General features: G+C 37.1%; 1 protein-coding gene across 5 annotated transcripts; it reads left to right on the forward strand.

Moving 5' to 3' along the window:
* The first annotated feature begins 242 nt into the window (after positions 1-242).
* LOC112196387 (non-lysosomal glucosylceramidase) lies at positions 243-17,827 on the forward strand. 5 transcript variants are annotated; one of them, XM_024336716.2, is made up of 20 exons: positions 7,020-7,770; positions 8,313-8,423; positions 8,559-8,615; positions 8,759-8,835; positions 8,924-9,023; positions 9,918-9,991; positions 10,622-10,722; positions 10,813-10,916; positions 11,070-11,123; positions 11,224-11,279; positions 11,370-11,408; positions 12,523-12,664; positions 12,911-13,095; positions 13,550-13,617; positions 13,777-13,849; positions 14,521-14,582; positions 14,781-15,960; positions 16,823-17,019; positions 17,157-17,212; positions 17,350-17,827. In XM_024336716.2, exons 1-19 carry the CDS (start codon positions 7,690-7,692, stop codon positions 17,162-17,164), a joined length of 2,769 nt encoding a protein of 922 aa, XP_024192484.1. In that variant the 5' UTR covers positions 7,020-7,689; the 3' UTR covers positions 17,165-17,212; positions 17,350-17,827. The 5 variants fall into 5 exon arrangements, 4 of the variants coding, with proteins under 4 accessions (XP_040373854.1, XP_024192484.1, XP_024192483.1 ...); XM_024336715.2 differs by lacking the exon at positions 17,157-17,212; XR_002935164.2 differs by having other exon boundaries at positions 7,021-7,770; positions 16,823-17,212.
* The last annotated feature ends 661 nt before the right edge of the window (positions 17,828-18,488 follow it).

Below are 18,488 nucleotides of genomic sequence, written 5' to 3' on the forward strand. Positions count from 1 at the left end.
GACGTCCAGGTAATCCATCGAATTCCGATTATCTCTACTCTACAACTAAGAAATGTACTGACTTAGGCATCGGAGAGTTTTCTGCAGGTACCCCCCCCTTCTCCTCGAGTTGACGTCAAACTCCAGGTCAACACTCGAGGGAAGCTTCTCGATTGTTCCCGGTCAGCTCCCGCTCCAGTCCGCATTAATTGTTGGGTTAAACTCCTCTACGGAATTTTTCACCTCCAACAGTACTTTGTTTCATTGTAGAAAGAATTCATGGCCCCCTCAGGAGTATATCCCCAGAAACACCTTAAAATTGGTACGCTTCTCTCTCTTTACTTTTTCCCACACCTTACAATTGGTACTTTGATTAACTTTTATGTGACAAGAGCTCTTTTGTTTTAAATGAATGTTGTTTTTTTTTTGTTTTTTTTTTTTTTGCCTGTTACATGAGTCGTCTTGTTTATGCACTCTAAGAGAACTCAATTGATAAGCAACAATTCTGCAATTGAAAGTTTCAATAATTAGAATCCCATCCTGTTCCATGGAGGCTTTGTGTTGCTTGGAATTATTGTTTGCAGCGTATCTCGCACATGCAATTTAAATTTTCTCTTATTTTTAGAGAGAGAAATCAGGTGGTAGATGTGGTTGCTAATGTTGGTCTGTCATCGTCAGGCTTGGTTTGGTGGAATGAGGGTCCTCTTTTTCTTCTAGATCTTTATCGACGAGACTCACTTAGTCTTTCGAATTTCCGATTTATTTGAGTTGTAGTTTTCTTATCTCTTTTAATATGTTAGATTGGAGGTTAATACCTCTGTAGTTCTTCTATTTTTGGCTAGGGGCATGGGCATTGTCCTCCCTTCTTTTGGCTTGTAATATCCTGCTCTTTTGATAAATCTTGTTGGTAGGCTCTTCTCTCTTCAATCATATTTTAGCCAAAAAAAAAAAATCAATGTGCTATTTACATGCTTGTTAGTCTAGGGCTGCCACTCGGTCGGTTTGAATCGGTTATAGGTATTACCAACTTCAAAACCAAAGCTTTTGGTTTCAAAATTGAGCTACCAATTATCAACCAAATTTCGGTTTTTAATCATGTTTACCAAATTCGGTATTTCAGTATTACTAACTTTAGAATAACTAATTCTTTTGTAATATAAATTAGAATGGACTACTAATTCTTTTGTAATAGGTTTTTCAATTTTATATTCATAAATTTTGAATTCACATATGACATCAAGTTTGAGACATTTTTAATAAAACTAGGTTATTTAACCATCTTTGACTAGATTACTTAAAGTACATGTATTATTAATATAGTATATGTAGTAATGTTCATACTATTATGAAAGGTTTTATGTTTATTATTTAATATGCATGTATGTGTATTGAAAATTATATTATATAAAGCTAATATTTAGAAAATCAGTAGATTTAGTATTTACTAAAACCAAACTAACTTTTTCGCTGATTCTCGATTTCAGTTTTATTGGTCTCGATTATCAAAAAGTCGATTTACCAAATACAAAACATCGGTTGGTATTCAATCAGTTTGGTAATTTCCAAACCAAGTGGCAGCTCTACTTGTTACACACAAGAGCTTGTAGAAGTTGCTTATGGATCTTGTTTTTCGGTCCTGTAATCAAAAATCAGTTTTAATCCATTAATATGTAAAAATAGATGACATTATACAATAATTCACCCTATACATGCTAAGCTGGGGTAGTCCTAGAGATGGTTCAAAGTCCAAAGACACTAAAACCGAGGGTGGAGTAAGGAATAACAATCTAGACTTATGAGGCCAAAGTCATTGTTGACAACATGGTCCATGACTCAATTAAATCGTTGATATTGTCTCAACTTTAACCATGTATTAGGTGTTTAAGTTTAAACTCAAAACTTCAGTGCAATTGAAAACAAGTAATTGATTTCTAATTGTTATTTTGTCACGTTTTTATAAAGGCTCATTATTCTCCAACACGCTCATTCACGTACAACCTAACTACTACATTTACACGTGCAACCAATTTCACATTGGAAACTTGTCAATTCGCAATTTATACTTGGTTAATTTGTAGACAATTAAGAAGTAACATATTTTTTTCGAGATCTCATTTGTTGACTACTGATAACTAAAAATAAATCCACAAATAAAATTCCTCATTATATGATAGGAGTAACTCGATCTCTCACATATAAACTAGGGCTGGGCACGGGCCGGGTCCAACAATAATTTCACTGGGCCCGGGACCGGCCCGTTTTTCATTGGGCCCGGACCCGGCCCGCTTTGACACAAACAGGGACCGGCCCGGGCCCGGCCCGTTTCATTTCGGGCCGGGCTTGCGGGCTTTCGGGCCCAAAAACCTGTATTTTACCATTTCTATATCTACTTTGCTATATATCATTCAGATCAACCTGGTGAAAATTTGAATTAAAACACTATCAAAATCCAAAGTTCAAGCTGCAAATTCTAATATCCAGAATACATAATATCCAAATTCAAGTACTCTTCAAGAACAATTAAAGCTACAATTGAAATACAAAGTGTCCAAATTTAAATATGAAGTCCAAATTCAAGTACAAATATGCAATGAAATAGAAATTAGAAAGTGCTAATTCAAATACAGCAACTTTCCAAGCAGATGTTGGAGCCATTAAGCTTCCACCATAGTCTAGGAGGACAAGCAGATGTTGGAGCCGTAGGCGGAGCCTCAGGAGCTCCCGGGTTTGGTTCAGCTGGAGCTTTCGGCGATGGTACAACAGCATTCCCATCGGTGGCCATTCTACAACCAAAACAGGGAGTAAAACAAAGTTTATACTTTATAGGCTAAGCTGAGACCAGATTATACTTTAGTAAAACAAAGTTCCTTAGCACAAATAACTAGAGCATTGAGATAACATCCAATGGTACACATCATGATCAGCCCTGGTCATTGTCAAGAGTTTTAACACCATTCAACAAACGAACGCCCTTGCGTGCAGGTATATATGACTTTCAATTTTACTGGAGATAGAGAATACTGCATTGTCCTTATTGCTTCAGCACATTCAAATATCTATTTTTCTTAGTGTTGGAAATCAGACATCGTATTCGATTTTTCTTTGTAAACAGTTGCTATATTCAGAAGTTTCAAACTTCTAAACTGTGATATTCAACCAAATCAAACAATTACATATCGTCCATATTAGTTCCACACACAAAAAAGCACTGACTACAGTAACCACACATTATCAAATATCAATCAATCATGCATGAAGTAAATTAACCAACACCAAAATCACTAAGCAGTTCAACAGAGACTAAATAGCCAAATTACTCTAATTTTTTGCACAAATTAACCAAAGTGAACACTGAAATTGAAAATTTCAAATCTTAGAATTCTCAGTCACATTTAGTTGAAATGAATCATGAATGAGAATATTCATATCTTCTCATTTATCGCAGAAACCAACAGGAAATCAATTTCAGGGTTCAATTAGGGCTTAAATTCACCTGTCGAAGGATCCCTGATCAAATTAATTATGATTTTGTCCTGCAAGAAATGATCGGGTGGAAGACTCCAGTCCTGCAAGAAATGATTGTGTCAAAAACTCAAAATACTTAATCTTGGAATGCAAAGAGAAACTAACAGAAACTGAGCAAAGAGAAATCGAATACGAACCTGTCAAAATACTAACAGAAACTAACAGAAACTGAGCAAAGAGAAACTGTCAAAATACTAACCTGCCCAGATCGAATAAGCTAGCTGAAGGTTCAGATCGAGTATGTACCTGAAGGTTCAGAACTAGTTTGGGAACTTCAGATCGAGTATTTTCAATGAAGGTTCAGATCGAGTATAATGAATTAGGCTGAGACTGAAGTGAAGAGACAGAGAGAGAGAGGTCTTGGAGATGGCGGAGATGGCGGAAGCAGCCGGAGGAGAAGCGCCTGGGCTCGGTACAGATCGGCTTTGTGAAGGAGAAGGCCTCTCTCAGATCGAGTTTGGGTTAAATCCTTTAATTGAAGGCTAAAAAGGAAGTGAAGAGAGAGAGAGAGGGCTTGGTGTTGGCAGACATGGCGGAAGCGGTAGGAGGAGGTGGCTGGGTTCTGTTCAGATCGGGTTTGGCCTCTCTCTCAGTCTCAGATCGGGTTTGGCCTCTCTCTCAGTACATGGCGGAAGCGGCAGGAGGAGGTGGCTGGGTTCTGTTCAGATCGGGTTTGGCCTCTCTCTCAGTCTCAGATCGGGTTTGGCCGTTTGGGGAAGAATGAGGCTGCGAGAGTGCGAGACTGCGAGAGTGCGAGACAATGACACATTTAGTTCACTTTAGGTTTAGGTCAGTGGGGAATATAATTCAGTATACCTGATCCTATGATAATATTTTGTGGCCTTATATTGAGCAATAAAACACTGACATGTGTCTCTCTTTTACCTAATACGGGCCTGACGGGCTTTTTCAAATTTGAATGTCAAGGCCCGGCCCGAACCGTCACTTTGAAAGTGAAGGCCCGACCCGAACCGTTTAAGTGAATAAAAAAATAGGGCCCGGCCCGAACGGGTCGGGCTTTCACGGGCCGGTCCGGATTTACGGGTTTTCGGGTTTAAACGCCCAACCCTAATATAAACGCTATATCCACTAGTTGCTTTAGTGTCTAATCTAGTCGGTGGGGAATTTGCGAAGTCCATATTGGATGACGGTGACGAAGCATGTGAAGTGCACTATAGAGTTGGTGTAGATACAACAACTAGGCTCCACCGCCATTCTCTTTTCTATTTGGAAGCCCCTGTCGACCTATCCGATTACAATATACAACTCTGTCCATTAATATATGGAACTCTACCATTAATCTACATTAATCGAATCGAATAGAATCATATCCATGTTTTATATGAATGGATGCACTAAACAGGCAGGTGTCGCATGCCGGTTAATCAAACAAAGATATCAATTCTCACGAAATACGTATCATACTTGTGTGTAAGTGCATGCGTGTACCATAGAGTTAAGAAGCTACAATAATTCTTATATCGTCTTCTTTGTTGTTACATGATGACTTTTCTACAATTACTTTTTAATTATGTTCTGTTAATTTTTTAAAGCACAATCCTAGCTAGAGTCACTTTCCTACTCTTCGATATCTATCCATGAATGAATCATAATTGTTTCAATATTTTCTTATAAATTAATGTGGTGACATAAAATTGTTGATCATATAATTTTTTTATCCTTCCAAGTCAATGAGAATGAAGAAAAAATTATGCAGTCATTATTGTCTGAACTAGGGCTGTCAATTCCGACACGACCCGATAACACGACTCGAAACCCGCACGAAATAAAGCGGGTTAAACCCGCACGATTAAAAAGCAGGTCAGCCATGGGTCAACCCGCCATGACCCATTTAATAAATGGGTCGGCCACGGGTCAACCCGCCAACACGAAGTGAACCCGTATAACCCGATTATGCTATACTTCTTCTTGAAATTTTGGGCGTTGGGATTATTTGATCATAGGATTAGACAATTTGAAATATTTTTCTTTATAATTATTGGATTTAATTATTTATGAATATATATATATATATATATAAAATTATTTATATTCTTAGTCTTGTTGAGTTTTTAGTGAATTCAATCAATTTATGCATTTTTTTAGTTAAATGGGTCGCATTGTTAACCCTTAAATGGGTCATTTTGTCTAACACGACATGACCTATTTGTTAAATGGGTTAAGCGGGTTGGAAATGGGTAACCCGTTTAATAAATAGGTTGAGTTTGGGTTTAAATTTTTGACACGATTATTAAATGGGTTGGGTTTGGGTTTGTATATTACGACACGACAAATACCTTGACCCGACACGAACCCAACCCGACACGACCCATTGACAGCCCTAGTCTGAACAATTAGTTAAATGTATCAACTATTTTAGACGAAATTTAGTTCTAAAATTTCAAATAATAAAAATAAATATGTAAATGTAATATTGCGATTCTTCATTAGAGATTAGGTTAATTAGAACATCCTTCTACTCGTCCATTTCTATTGTCAAAATTTCAAGGTGAATCAAATAATAAGTGACATTGTGCCAGAGGGTGGCATGTCATAAACTGAGATGCAATTAATTGCGGTGCTGACTTCTAGAAGGTAGAATCCAAACATGGGAAGTCTTCATTTCTTTTTTGGGATTCAGAAGTTATATATGGTAAGGTAGAAAGTTAGTACCAATCCTCTAGAAGACTGGAACAAAGAAGTCACCATGTATAAGTCTCTGCAACAAATGGAGATTAAGGTCTCTTAAAAAAAAAAAAACAAATGATGAAGGTGCAGGTAGGCAATGGCATTGACTAAAACCTACGCCAATATTTATTGACCACTCTCTTTCTTTCTTACGCACACCTTCCATGACTGACTCCTACTACTACATTACTACTCTTAAAGATCTTAAGTTCTTAACCCCCCGGTCCCACATGTAAATTTGTTTCTTTTTTACAGCTCACCGTCCGTGACTGCTCCGCTACTCCTTTCATTTTTACTCTCTCACCTCATAATAGCTTTCCACTACTTTACTACCCGCCAGAAACTGCCTTTACTGTTTTACCCTTCTTTGGGTTTCATGCATCGAGTTTTTCATAGGCTTTAGATCATTGATCCAGTTTTTTTTTTTTTTTTTTTTTTTTCCGACTAGGATCATTGATCCAGGTGACAACATACCTATGATATTATTGGGTAATGTCATTTCATGTCCAACCCTATTTTTAGCCAAGAAGCCAAATAGAAAAGTTCAATAATTAAAAAAGAGGGTACATAGTGGCCTTGCTGTTCCCTCATCGGCTTTCTTCTTAAGCAAAAACAAATGAGCACCGTCTAGAGTTGTTACAGTGCTTATGCTTTATTAACAGTTTATTATGACCTTAAGGTTGAGACACCTAAAAGAGCTTAAATCTTGTAGACAAAGATAGAAAAGATTCCTCCATTGAATATATGCCCTTATTCTTACGTGTAAGTAATCAAAGAGGGACGAGAATCTTGAAGCAATATGAATATCATCTATAAGTCTCAAGAAAAGTATTCCAATACCAGAATTAAGAGGACAGAACAAAAAAAGCGACGACTAGCTCCGGTTCTGATGATTCTGACTTGTTATATAACCAAAACCCATAACAAAACAAAGGCCTCCCTCCTCCTGTGTTTCAATGCTCTCCCTCGTTCGTATTTTCCGTTAGAAGCTACGAAAGCTTTTGACTTTCAACCTCTCTCTCTCTCTCTCACGCGCTCCTTTCCCTACCCACAAAAAAAAATTAAATTAAAAATCAAAAGCCAACCATTTCAATTTGAGCTGCTGCAGAGAAAGAGAGAGTTGCAGAGAGACAGAGAAGCAGAGGTCACTCCACCTGGCGATCAGAGAGAGCCACGTACCCGTCTTTGAGGCGGCGGCTGCCATCGCCATCGGACTCTATATCAACCAATCAAATCGAATCAATCGCCGATTCGCTGCTGCTGCTCCGACGATTCAAAATTTAACGTCTTTCAGCTCAAGCTTTCTGCTTTCTTGGGTTTTGGTCCAAGGCTCCTTAAGGCTCTAAGCTACCTACCTCGCCTTTTGCTTCATATTCGCTTCTTCTTGTTTTCGTGGTTTGGAGGCGAAGGAAGGTTTTAGCTTTGAGATCATATTATACACGACTAGTGACACAACAGAAGACAGAACCAATTAAACTAGTTGGATCGAAGAAGATCATGGTTAGTGGTACTTTGTTCCATTGTAGAAAGAATTCATGGCCTCCTCAGGAGTATATCCCCAGGAACACCTTACAATTGGTACGCTTCTCTCTCTTTACTTCCTCCCACAATCTTATTGTTAAAACAAAGATCGAAACTTTAAATGAGTAATCTACAATTTACCTGATTGAATTTACCATGCACGGGAATTTCACTTACTGCTCAATGTAGTTAATAGCCCATCTTGAAGGTACTGGTTAAGTGATCAAAACTGAGCCAAGTTAAAACTGGCATGTGATCAAAATCCTACACATGCTTATCTAGGAGGGACTTGTTTGGAATTCATGTTTCGAGCCAAACTCTGCTGTTTTGTTGTTGGGGCTGGGGAACTTCTTGTTTACAATAGAAAATTCGAAGTCGGAGCTAAACAACAGAGCTGCATATCTTGCTATAAACTGTGTTGCTCACTATATTACAATGAGGGAACATGTCGTGTCTCTGGAACCTCAAAGTGTATTGTAATGCATATATGTGGCTGTTACCATTGTTAGATTTCGGCTCAGTAGTTGTCTATTTGTCATGTCTAATTGATGACAATCCTTAGTCTCTACTCAAAACTGATTCGTTTTCTTTTTCTCTAGTTTGATTTTGATAGTTCTGCCCCACCGGAACAAGCCTGGAGGAGGAAGTTAAACAGCCATGCTAATCTTCTTAAAGAATTTAGTATTACATTTAGGGAAGCAATAAAGATGGTAAGTGTGATTTCTTAACCACATTTTGATCATATCGTGATCGTGGTGTTTGGAGTTTCTTTAGTTTTTACCCAGTATTGTGGGTACCCTGCACTGCTTATCTCTTTCTAATGACTGTAAATTTTCAAATTCTAGGTTAGTTTAGGTGTACGCTTGTGGTCATATGTCAGACAAGAGGCTTCTCATGGAAGGGTAAGTTTTCTCAACCTTCCGGATAAGCTCATAATCTACACTAATTGGATGAATATGTCCTTACGAGGATGTTGAACTTGGCCTTTGTTTTGTATCAATGCAGAAAGCACCTATTGATCCTCCTTTGTTTTGTATCAATGCAGAAAGCACCTATTGATCCTTTCACACGAGGTATTTGCAAGCCATCTGCATCTCAAGGGGTTCCGCTCGGAGGGATGGGGTATGTTCTGATCAGAAGGTTCTTAACTTCTTTTAGAATTTTATCTTTACTTAACTTAATAGGGGCCATCGGTCGATATGTATTGCAGAAGTGGCAGCATCTCAAGAGGTTTTAGAGGCGAGTTCAGGCAATGGCAAATCATTCCGGGTGTATGTGATGGTTCTCCTGTCATGGCCAATCAATTCTCTGTAAAATTCTACTCTTTATCTGTTATCGATCTGTTGATATTATTCGTTATCTTCTATTGAATTATTCATACATAATCATGCGTTTCTGGTTTTTTTCTGCAATGCAACTTCACGGTTATAGTCTGCTATATTATTATGTAGAACATGTTCTCTAATTTCTGTTTTTAATTATATCTTCTGCAATACTAAGCAGATTATTGTTTGAGGTCCATAGCTAAAATACAGAAGCTCTACCAAGTTTTTCTTTTCTTTTCTATGCCTGTAGTTTACTTTGTATGCTGTGGTGAATTGAGACCTAAATTATGGTATGAGAACTGCAACATCACTATATGGCCAGAAAGAGGAGATCTTTGTCATTCATGTAATAGGCAATAGACAAGGAACTCTGCTTCAGAATTTTAAACTCATGTATTTATTTCCTCAGTGATCTTACTTATTCATGGTTGTTACTTATTTTAGTTTTATATGAACATTTTATAAGGTCCTCCTGGATTAATAAAAATAAAATAAAAACTTAGATAGAAGTTTGGATCATGTGAGAGGGATGTTGCAAAATTAAAGTGCAATACTTTTAGAAAAATACTAATGGTGGAAGGGAGTCTGAACAATGCATTAAAAATAAACTTAGATAGAAGTTTGGATCATGTGAGAGGGATGTTGCAAAATTAAAGTGCTATACTTTTAGAAAAATACTAATGGTGGAAGGGAGTCTGAACAATGCATTTGAGGAATTTCTGTATTGTTATTTCGTTGTAAGCTTTTGAACAATGTATGGGACAACAATATTTATAACTAAGTAATTGTCTCTTGAGAAGAATTAAATATGTTTTTTCCCATTGAATTTGAGTCAGTGGTTTAATTCTGATAATCTTTGTTCATGTTGTAAAATTGCAGATCTTTATATCTAGAGATGGAGGGAGTAAAAATTATGCATCAGTCTTGGCCCCAGGTCAACATGAAGGATTAGGGTAAGAGGATAGCTGTCAAGTCCGTAAACCATATTCTGTGATGAATTATGCTAATATACCATATATGTCAATTTTACGTGCCTTTTTTTTTTTTAATCTGCGACTGAAAGTGAAGACCTAGATCATATTGAGTCAGTCCCTTTCCTTATAGAATCAAGGGTAGTCCAAGAAGTTACTCTATAATCTAAATAGTCAAGTGAATTCTAAGATTGGCTGATATTTCTTATGGCAGAAGTTCCTTGATATACTAACGACAATTTTCCATGTAGATCGGAACTCTTGCTATTAAGTATGACATGGAGATCAAATAGATTATTAGTTATTGTAGCCATTTAGCAGACTTCCAACTTAGAGGGGAGCACCACCACATATCTGGTTTAAAATTTGTATCCTGTAATATGAAAGCATATGCCTGAAACCCTAAAATCTTTAACACCAAACTCCTGATATTTCAAAGCATGAAGTAACAATGAAGTTGTTATGTAGCTGGTTCATATGTAAAGAGGGAATCCGATTTTGCTGGACTTTTGGTGCATAATGCATCTTGGTTCTTCTGTTTTTTGGAGTTCTGATTTACCCATAGCAGTTGAATATCCTTATTCTTGTTATCCTGATGTAGTATTCTTGCAGAAAAGCTGGTGATCAGGGTATATCATCATGGGGCTGGAATTTGGGTGGTCAGCATTCCACGTACCATGCTCTATTTCCAAGGGCATGGACTGTATATGATGGTATGGCTCTATTTTTTCCCCTTAATCTACTTCACATGTATAACTTCTCCTTTGAGCTGCTCTTTTAATTCTGATGCTTTTTTATTTTAGGCGAACCTGATCCAGAATTGAAAATTTCTTGTCGGCAAATATCGCCATTTATCCCTCATAACTATAGAGATAGTAGTCTTCCTACAGCAGTTTTTGTTTATACGGTATGTTCATATTACCTGATATGAATACAATTAAATGAGAAAATCTTTGTTCCATTACGTGGGCAAGATTGTAAATCTAAGGATTATGCCACAAGAATTTCAATAGGATTTTTATTACTTGGTCTGCTTACAAAACTCTTGTTTCTTATTTAGTTGGTGAATACTGGAAAAGAAAGAGCAAAAGTCAGCCTACTATTTACGTGGGCGGTAAGATTTTTATCTTTGAATCCTGAATTCTGTGTCCAATCAATACAGAGAATTTAAGAGTTCTTGGTATGTTTGGTACTTATTACTTTTTCTGGTGTAGAATTCAATTGGAGGAACGTCACACTTGTCGGGAGACCATGTCAATGAACCATTTATGTAAGTATCTATGGTGCTTGTTCTAGGGTTGTCATGGAACTATCTAGATTTTGTTAACATGTTCTAACTTACTTTTTCTTTCTTTTATAGAGGCGAAGATGGAGTCTCTGGTGTACTTCTACATCACAAGCAAGTCATAAAACCTTATTACACTTATATGACGGTTGGTTTGCAGATATCTGTGCCATTCAGTGTTTTTATAGGTTAAAAGCATTGCAAAGTTTTAAATAACCTAAATCAAAGAATGGACCATGAGGCAAAGCAAGATGCTTCTGGATCAACTTACCAATTTAAACTGTTCTGAAGATATCAAGAAAACGATTTATCAAGTAAACAAGATTAGTGCATATCTCTCTAACTGGCGTTTAAGAGAAAAGTTTAAAATTTGAAACTACATATCGAAGATGCTATAGATGGAAAAGAATTGTGCCATGTCTGCACAATCACAAAAGGCTTGTTTGATAGTTTGGTGCTAAAAGTGAAACGTTGTTGCTTATGTTCAGAATTCATGCAAGAGAAACTGAATGCTTTTGCACATTTAGCCAGTGTGCCATGATTGCTTACATTTCGCCAGTTTGCAATAATCACTTCCTCTGTGTTTATCATGAAGACCTTTTGTTTCTTTCCAGCAAATCTGTCAAAGGAGCCAGTGTGAAGAATCAATTAAAATATCTATTTCACCATTTTCTTCTTCTGTTTTCCCCTTTAGGTTTGGGGAGTGAAATCCACACTCCCCATTTTACAATCCACACTCCTTTGTTCCCTTTTTGATTGAAATTCTTATAAAAAGACAAAAACTAAGTTACTAAAGACAAAAGTTTAAGTTACTAAAAAAGGAAACATGGAGTGCGGATTGTAAAATGGGGAGTGTGAATTTCACTTCCCTTAAGTTTTTGCTTGTCTTCTTTGTACCATGATCGATCATTTTCCAATTTCTAGTCATGGGCAACAAGTCAGGTGGTCGTGTTAAAGTTAGTATTTGGGGCCCCTGTACATCTGGTCAAATTGAAACTTATTGTTCTCAGAACCTTATTTATGTTTATTGTTTGCTTTGTTAAATATACTTAACTTATAGTTTCTGTTATATTTTGTTCTTTTTGTTCTTGCTGTACAATGAAAAAAAAAACCAAAAATTCTTAAATCACTGACTTGATTTTTACAAATTTTGTTAAAGGTTATAATCTTGAATTTGCCAACTCTGACCGTAGATTTTAACTGTCTCCACAAATTATGTCTGTTCCAGGACTGCAAAAGGGAGTCCTCCTGTTACTTTTGGAATAGCTGCATGTGAAACACAAAATGTAAGCGTTAGTGTTTTGCCGTCTTTTGGGTTATCAGAAGGAAGTACTGTTACAGCGAAAGAAATGTGGGACAAAATGGTGCAGGTACTATTCTCCGTGTTTTTCTTTATTGGTGCCATGTACCTTAAATTTTTGTGGTTGCTTAATGCTGTTTGCCTCATTTTGCTCTGGACATATAGTTGGATGCCTTTTGTAGAACATTCTGTCAATACAATGATCTGGTTGAATAAATTTACATTTTCAAAGTAATTCTACTCAGTTCGGATGCATAACTTCTCATTGTCATAAACCTGACTCACTATTTTTAACTTGGTGCCTTTATCTCTTAAGGATGGACAATTTGATCATGAGAATTTCAATTCGGGGCCATGCATGTCTTCATCACCTGGAGAGACACTTTGTGCTGCAGTTTCAGCTACTGCTTGGGTAGAACCCCATGGGAAGTGCACTGTTGCATTTGGTCTATCGTGGTCATCCCCGAAAGTAAAGTTTTTGAAGGGAAGCTCATACCCAAGGTGAGTTTCTTCCAACTATCTTCCCCCCTCCCTTTGTTTGTTTATGCTCGCACTAGTGTTTGAATTTTAATTAACGAATGAAAATACACTTCAAAATGTGTGTGCACAGTCAACAATTATTTTGGTTAGCACCATTGTGCCTTAGTGTTTTTCATCAACACATGAAGATCTTTCAAAATGTCTATTGCTGACACTCAACAATGCGTGTTTTGCATAACTGTGCCTTACTGATTTATAAGCTCCTTTTCTTTTATCTATAAAAAATGAAAAATCTTTTATGAGTTACTTTATATCAACAGTAGAAACCAAAAGACCGGAAGAGATAATGATAAAAGTTGACTAATATAGAGAAAATGATAAACGATGAATGCATTAATTTGATAATTATAATTTATCAATCTAAACACCAATACTAGTAGATGTTCGGTTATTTAAGCTTGTGAGTATGTTGCAGGAGGTACACAAAATTCTATGGGACCTCTGAAAGGGCAGCTCAAGACTTGGTGCATGATGCACTAACAAGTATGTGTCTCTTGTTTTGACAAGTTCGATTTTCTATTCACACCTGTTTTAGCACAATTAGGTCTGGAATCATTATGAATCAAGAATCTAATCTATTAACATGATGATGTTTATTTCAAGTTTAACTAAGAATACTTGGGTATTTGCTGTGAATAACAGATTATAAGCGATGGGAAGAAGAGATTGAAAATTGGCAAAATCCTATCCTCAAGGATGAAAAATTACCAGAATGGTAACTACTTATTAACGCACAATAATGTGATTATTCTTGTTTATATCTTTAAGTTATACCAGATGGTAAAGTGGTGTCCTAAGTAGGTGAGTAAGTCCCAGCTATGGGGAACATGTTGAGATTAATTTTTGTGTTGTGCATGTATCTTCTTTAAATTGTAAAAACGAAGTCCATGTGCATGCTGTAAGACACAGGCTTGGAAGGAGAACTGGGTATCTCAAACATTGAAGTTGGTTAGTTTTGCGTCTCATTTCTTAAGAGTGATTTTGATGTCAGATACTTTTCTCATGTTCAAGATGAACGCAAGTGTCAAATCAACATCCTACAACTGTCTCCACTTAAGGAAAATGTGAAATCAACAGTTTAAGCTTTTTTGAGCTTGATTCAGTGATTGGTTCAAACTGTCAGTTAGAATGCATCTTATGTTTAGACATACAATGTGATGGTATCTTACAAGTGCTGGAGGTGTTGAAACTAAAATGATCAAATATTGTTATTAGATCATTGCATAGCCATAACCATCTCCATTACTAATAGAAAGCCCAACAACAGAATGATTAATTAAAGCTTTTGAGGTTTGTTTGCAATGGTTATTTGTCACTGAAAGATTATGCTAACTCTCAGTAACAGCTGATATCTCCTGGTCCTAATGTTGTGTACAATACTTTCAGGTACAAGTTCACGTTGTTCAATGAGCTCTACTTCTTGGTCGCTGGTGGAACAGTCTGGATTGGTAGTAATTTATCCTGATTTCCTTCTTCTTTCAGATTTTCATATTGGAATAAGAATGTTTGGAACTTGGAGTTTTGGCCACTAGCCGTAGTGCCATACCTCTGTCATGCACTTTTAAACTATGTATTCCTTTTTACATTGGCTTCATTTTTCCGCAAAGCTGACTGGTTCCTTATAAATATGAATGATTTTCGTGCAGATTCTCCCTCACTAGAAACAAACATCAAGAAGAATCAAAGTCAATTAATAAATGGTGAGTATTTAGATAACAAGGCTTCTGAACCTAAGTTGAACGGCAAACAAGGCGGAGTGGTCGAGGATACTGCAACTGGTTGCCATAGGAGTGCAATATCGGACCTACAAAAACACTATGAAGATGCTGGGAGGTTTCTTTATCTGGAAGGAGTTGAATATATCATGTGGAACACATATGACGTGCACTTCTATGCTTCATTTGCCCTTCTTGAGCTGTTTCCCAAAATTGAACTCAATATACAAAGGGACTTTGCAAAAGCAGTCTTATCTGAAGATGGAAGAAAAGTAAAGTTTCTGGCAGAAGGGAATTGGGGAATTCGTAAGGTTAGAGGAGCTGTCCCCCATGATTTGGGAACACATGATCCTTGGAATGAAATGAATGCGTATAATATTCATGATACTAGTAAGTGGAAGGATCTAAACCCGAAGTTTGTACTTCAGGTGTATAGAGATTTTGATGCAACAGGGGATATGTCATTTGGAGTTGATGTCTGGCCTGCTGTTCGTGCGGCAATGGAATACATGGAACAATTTGATAGGGACAATGATGGTCTCATTGAGAATGATGGTTTCCCTGACCAGACCTATGACGCTTGGACAGTTCATGGAGTAAGTGCTTACTGTGGTTGCTTGTGGCTTGCTGCACTTCAAGCTGCTGCAGCAATGGCCATTCAACTAGGTGACAAGACCTTTGCTGAATGGTGCAAAACCAAATATTTGAAGGCCAAACCAGCTTTTGAAGAAAAACTATGGAATGGCTCTTATTTCAATTATGATAGCGGATCAAGTAGTAACAGTAAATCCATACAAGCAGATCAACTGGCCGGACAGTGGTATACTGCATCCTCAGGTTTACCTTCACTTTTTGATGATGTTAAAATCCAAAGTGCTTTGCAGAAAATCTATGATTTTAACGTCATGAAAGTTAAAGGAGGTAGGATGGGTGCTGTAAATGGAATGCACCCTGATGGGAGGGTGGATGAGTCTTGTATGCAGTCTCGTGAAATATGGACTGGCGTCACTTATGGGGTGGCTGCAACGATGATCCTTGCTGGAAAGGAGAAAGAGGCATTTACCACTGCTGAAGGAATTTTTACTGCCGGCTGGTCTGAAGAGGGCTACGGGTAAGTAGAACACACTTCCATTATTTGCAGTACTCTAATCTTCTGTTTATCATTCTTAATTTTTTTGAAAACAAATTCACATTTTGTAATGATGATAACCAAAGAAATTGTGGATGCTTACTTTCAAGTTGGATATGACTTCATTTTAAACAAATTTACCTAAAAAAGCGGGTGATAATCTTCTAATGTTTAGACATCAGTTTTCTTAAAAGCATAAGATGTCAAGGACAGGCCCAAGGATATGTATCCATCTTCACATAACATGCACTAATGTGCTCTTCGTGTGGTGAATGAAAATATGTGCTAGGTCGAAGTCCAAGTAATACTGAAAGTTAGGATAGGATTGAGAAAGATATTTGTTTGTCTAATAACAACAATAATCATCATTAAATACACACACACACACAAATATGAATTTGCTGCTCACTGGGTGCATACGAAAGCTAATGATGTGGGTGAGCATTTGTGAATAGGCATGCTTCATGCCTGATTGGCAAGATTAGGTGAAATTATACCCTATTGCCTCCTTTACCCTCACTTTATACTGATACCATGTTTTGTTGGTCCACTTTTCTTACATTTTATGTCAGAATTGAACCTTTTCATAGTTAAATGGTTAAAAACTGTGGAGAACTTTGAGATATTATTTTTTTTGAAAAGAACTTTTGAGATATTATTTGTTTGACTGAATTTTGGACGTCTTTAATAGTTAGATTTTCTCACATCATTACTCAGTTGAGCATTTCTTTAATATCACCATTTTCATGTCTTATTTGCAGACATTTTTTTTTTTCATATGGTGAACACTAAATGTTAAGTTTCTTCGATCTAACGACATTAACGCTCCTATTTTGTTATATAGATATGCGTTTCAGACTCCTGAGGGGTGGACGATGGATGGCCACTTCCGATCTCTGATATATATGAGGCCTCTGTCTATATGGAGCATGCAGCGGGCATTATCAATGCCCAAGGCAATTCTTGAGGCTCCTAAGGCCAATATAATGGACAGAATCCATATTTCTTCTGTTAGTTCACGATCCTCCCACAGCGAAACAGGTGTGAAAAAGATTGCAACCAAGGCAAAGTGCTTCAATAATTCTGTGTTCAATTGTGCATGCTGATTGTAAACTTGTCACTTGACTATATTGTAAAGTGTAGTAAATCGCTCCTTGGTTACTTGAACCCTCTTGCAGTGAAGTAATGATGCTGGGAGAGGTTTCGGGTAGTCTTCTAGAAATAGCCAAAATAGGTAATAAAAGATCGACTTGCAAGCGTTTGATTTACATAATTTGAATCAGTCTTGCTTTGTCATTGGAACGTTTTTGTACAAAATATTCGGAAAATGTAGTTGGAAGTGATTAATTTGTGTTGCCATCTGAATTACAGGATCTGCAAATAAACATAATGAACTTGTTGATAGCTGAGTAGCCACAACCGAGTATCTTTTTAACTTGACTCCTGTCGCATAGTTTGATTCAAGAGTGCCAAAGCTTCAGAGACTTTCGCAATATTCAATCAGATGTTGGGATATTATCTGGCAGCGGGGATCGGAAACTTTTTCATTCTTGATTCCCATGTAGCCTTAACCTTCATCTGTATTTCCATTTTCTTGTGTATGCATCAAGGACCACAAAATGTCACCTTTTAATATTGCCTCTCAGCTTCATACTCCGTGTTATGCAGTAGTGATCATGGCACTCGACAGTGGTCCTTATCATTTTGAACGTTAGTTCTTTAGGATGTAAGTGGTTGAAATGGGACAATCTCATGCCACTGACCCGTAACCCATTTCCAAAAGAGTTATTCCAAGAAAGAAGTCAAAAGCATATGACTACTTCGTCTTGTTGCTCTACTGATTTCGACCTGTTGTTTTCTTTTTTCCCCTTTCAGCTAATTGTAGAACTTGAGCCATATGACAACTTGTATCACACCTTTGTATCTTGCTTTTATTTAAACATAACTCTCTTTTTGGCCAAATAGATCTTGATCTTAATGTACATCACACACACACACTCCTACTTGGCTCCTAAGAACCATTAATGATCCACTAATTCTTCGGGCATGTTTTACAATCCACACTCTATGTTTCCTTTTATAGTAACTTAATCTTTTAATTTTAGTAACTTAATTTTGTCATTTTATAAAAACTTTAATAAAAAATGAAAAGAATGAGTGTGGATTGTAAATTAGGGAGTGAATTTCACTCTCCTATTCTTTAAACTTGAAGCTCAAAACTTCCTTAGATTTGGTCTAACTACCGTAAGAGCGGGGTCTTTTGTTTCTCTTGGCTAAAGAATCAGTTAGGTACTTGGATCCCGACATAACAAGTATATAAGTAACACTATGGAAGCGATTCATCCAATCATGGTAGCTGAGCTGACCCCCCTTGTACAACAGGGGCATCATGCTCTCTCAACTTCTCTTTTTTCTAGGATGAGGAGAGAGTCCGAGTCTGTCCTCTTCCCCAAAGCCGACTCTTCCCCAAAGCCGAGGACGTTGGATTAGAGGGGTCCTCGGATGATGGG

The sequence above is a fragment of the Rosa chinensis genome, chromosome 4, assembly GCF_002994745.2.
Source record: "Rosa chinensis cultivar Old Blush chromosome 4, RchiOBHm-V2, whole genome shotgun sequence".
NCBI classification, from domain to species: domain Eukaryota; kingdom Viridiplantae; phylum Streptophyta; class Magnoliopsida; order Rosales; family Rosaceae; genus Rosa; species Rosa chinensis.